General features: G+C 36.7%; 1 protein-coding gene across 1 annotated transcript; it reads right to left on the bottom strand.

Annotated features, from left to right (window-relative positions):
- Positions 1 to 1,664: 1,664 nt before the first annotated feature.
- LOC123254251 (adenylate kinase isoenzyme 6-like) lies at positions 1,665 to 2,549 on the bottom strand. The gene has a single exon (XM_044683305.1). It carries the CDS (start codon positions 2,515 to 2,517, stop codon positions 2,002 to 2,004), a length of 516 nt encoding a protein of 171 aa, XP_044539240.1. The 5' UTR covers positions 2,518 to 2,549; the 3' UTR covers positions 1,665 to 2,001.
- Positions 2,550 to 3,869: the final 1,320 nt, after the last annotated feature.

The raw sequence follows: 3,869 nt of genomic DNA on the forward strand, positions 1-3,869 counted from the left end.
ACTGAGTATTGTGTATTGAGTCTAGGGCAGAAGAGTGCTAAGGGCTAGGGAATGGAGGTTAAGTGACTTCCCCAGGGTCACCCAGCTAGGAAATGTCTAAGGTCAAATTTGAATCTAGGACCTCCTGTCTCTAGGTCTGGCTCTCAATCCACTGGGTCACCCAGCTGCCCAGTAGGCATCCATATTTCTGAAGGCAACTTAGCTAGGCCGAAACATTTAATCTGGCATGAAGACTTTACAAATTTTATCTCATTTGATCTTCACAACAACTCTGGGAAGTAGGTGCTAGTATCCCCATTTTATAGATAAGGAAACTGAGGCAGACAGAAGGTAAGTGATTTGTTCAGGGTCACATAGCCAGTTAAGTGTTTGAGGTAGCATTTGAATGCTGCTCTCCCTGACTTCAGAGACGTGAATCCATTGTACCATCTAGCTGATAACTTATGTTTTTGTAGGAAAGACTCATCTCCTGGAGACACACAGAGTGTGGGCTTTGGCGTTTTAATTTTAGTGACAAGCAAGCTGAGGAGGAAAAAAAAGGGGAGGGGGCTGAATTGGGAAGGACTATAAAAATTAAGTAACAACTGGCAAACACTGAGAATGGTTGTCAAGTTATGAATTCTACATCAATAGAAAGTTATAAAGAGATCACAATGGATCAATGTCCCTGGTATTTCTGTCTATGTAACACATTTTAGAATAATTGTCTTGAAGGGTTATCATCACTTAAGTGCATCAAAAAGTAAATTATAAGAAAGTCAGAGCTAAATGTAAATGCCACCAAAGAGCCTAAAATCAAGTGTTTTTTTTTATGATTTTTCCTAAATATTTGGGCTTAATAATACAATTCACTCTGTGGCAGGATGCCTGGAGGAAAGTATACTGAATGAATAGCTGAAGGTCCTGTTTCAGTTCCTAAGTCTGACCATTTGCTACATGAATGTCCTTATACCTCTCTATGCTTGTTTTCCTCCTCTTTAAAAGGAAGAGGTTAGACTATGTGACCTTTAAGGTCTATTTTTCATTGCTGGATGTTTCATCAAATAATAGGACTTTTAAAACTGTATTTTAAAAAATCTAACCTATAGATCTGATTTGTTCAGTTCATTAAAATTAAGCCCACTCTCATTTTTTTATATGTTAAAATTTTATCTAATTACCACCACCTATAAGGTAGCAAAGTATTATCACATGAATTTTCATGGAATTTAGCAAGACTGAAATTAGTCAACCAATAAATTAATATTTACAGTTTCCATGGGTGCACAGAAGACTTATGCTATTTCCCATCTACCTATGGAAAATGTGACTGGCTTACTCTTCCACAGAGACAAATATCAGTACTAGCAACAGTAGTGATTTTATAGGCAAAAGAGCTCAGTAAACTCTTATACTTAAAAAAAAAAAATTAAATGCTATTTTCTCAAAGATCTCACCATTTACTTTGTGACTATCCTAATTTTACCCAACTTCCAAGATTAAAAAACAAAAACAAAAACAAAAAACCAGCAATTCAACAGCAGAACACTTAATGTGATTTAAAAACAAACAAACTCAAAACACCTTACTTTCTGTCTTAGTAAGACTCTAAGACAGAAGGGCAAAGGCTAGGCAATTGGGGTTAAGTGACTTGCCCAGAGTCACACAGCAAGGAAGTATCTGAAGCTAGATTTGAACTCCAGGCCTGGCGCTCCATCCATGGTGCCACCTAGCAGCCCCTTAATATGTGGTGTTTATAGCTTTATTCTTAGACTTTTTTTACTTATAATACCATATTCATTCATTTCAGGGTTTTAAGTTTTCTCATGGAGAAAAAAAAATTAATTCAGCCATAACTCAACCTTATATTTTGCCCACCTATTACTTATACAACACAATCTTGGATAGTAAAATCTGGTGTATGTTGTCTTAATTTCTATTGCATGGGGAGGGAGAGATCATCAAGAAAATCTTTAACCATTATGTGGAAAGCCTTGAGAATCCATGCTCTTCCCTCAAGGTTCAATTATTATCTTTTATCCACTCCTCAATCCATTTAATTATCTGATCTAAATTACTCTCTAGTTCTTCTGGTAGATTGCTGGGCAGCTGGTGTACTATTTCAGGCTTGTAGGAGGCCATGGCTTCTTCATAAAGAATTTGGAAAATTTCACACTGAACTTTGTCCTGTAGTTTCTTTACACTGTATCCCCTCTTTTCAAGTCTTGTATATAATACAGAATTATCTGTTTGAAGCACAAAAACTATATGAAACCATAGTTCAGGGAAGAAGTCACAGCCATGGTAATCAACGATAACTCGACCACCTTTCATTTTATTTTCTAGCTCATCAACTACTCTGTCTTCATCCAAAATGGGACATTCATATTCTTCATCAAAGCCATCACATAGCTGTCCTTCGCTTGCTAAATTACCCACATTTACGTATTTCAGTATTGTTCTTGATGCAAGTTCTTTACCGAGTGTGGTCTTTCCAACCCCTGGTGTACCCGTGAGCAGGATGTTGGGCAGCTTCATGGTCGTGGTGGCTTGCACTCCATGCGGGAGCAGCAGGCAGAGGGGTTAAAATAAAGAATAAAAAGTAATATTTTGCCAAAGACATGGCAATTGACTCTAGAGCTAATTACTAGATCTCTAAATTTTGGAAGGATCCAGTATTGAAATATTCTTTAGGAATTTAGGAAGTATTCCTAGGAAAATATCCATTCTTAACATCATGTAATTTTTTTCTCATAAGATGCCTTGAAATCTCATTAATTAGAGTTAATGAACTGTTATAAGGAAAGGTCATCGTAATATCTATATCAAGTAACCTAGGAATTACCCTATGGCTGTCCTTTCCTAAAGCACTGTATTCAATCTAACAGGCACTCTATCCTTTGTCAAAAACTGCAGAATTCTACGAGAACAACAGAAATATTTTTATATAAATTTAATACCTAAACTTGTAATATAGCTGCTTTTTTGTTTCTTTGGTGTTTGTGTGGATGTTTCTAAACGTATTACAAATCACTATGGTGAATGGGAATATCAGCAAATGATGTTTTTTAGGCAAGGGCAGTGAGGTGAGCAGCAGATAGTATTGGGTCTGGAGTTAGGAAGATTTTTCTTCCTGAGCACAAATCTGGTTTCAAACACTTACTAGCTGTATGATCCTGGGCAAGTCACTTAACCCTTTTGCCTTAGTTTCCTCATCTGTAAAATGAAGTAGAGAAAGAGATGGCAAAGCACTCCAAACTCTATGCTGAGAAAATCCTAAAAATGGGGTCACAAGAGTCAGACATGACTGAAAAATGACTGAATAATAGTTGCTATGGATGTAAAAGAGAATTGCCTAATTAGGCTTGTTGTTTCAGTAAATGAACTCATTTTAGCTACCATCTTCTCTCCATAACTTAGAAACTCCCCACAGTGCATGAAATATTTCATTTTCTCCCCCATTTTGGCCATAATGAAGCAACAAACTACAATCTACTGCTCTAAACAACTTAAGAAAATGAAAATGTCATCGTGGTCCCTTCTATCCAGTGATGTAGGCTGGGTTAGGTGATCTCTGAGGGCTTTCCCACTGCAAATATACAGAATAAAATTCTTCTACCGAATGCTTTTGTAAGGGAACAAGAGTATAAATCAAAGGAAAAAAAATAAAGGCTTAAATAAATTTTAAGTTTAGGTAGAATCTCAGAGGACACGGTGTTAGTATGTTTTATGGTAAGTATAGGAAAAACAGGCTGAGAAATGGACCACTGGCTGAGGAGAGTCCGGATAGAATGTTTCATTCACTACCTTTGTATTATCAGCCAAGTCCTACTTTTAGCTCTTCAATGGAATTGGCCTTATTTGGCAGATCAATTCTTTCGTCTTAACTC

This window comes from Gracilinanus agilis, unplaced genomic scaffold (assembly GCF_016433145.1).
Source record: "Gracilinanus agilis isolate LMUSP501 unplaced genomic scaffold, AgileGrace unplaced_scaffold18529, whole genome shotgun sequence".
Taxonomy (NCBI): Eukaryota; Metazoa; Chordata; class Mammalia; order Didelphimorphia; family Didelphidae; genus Gracilinanus; species Gracilinanus agilis.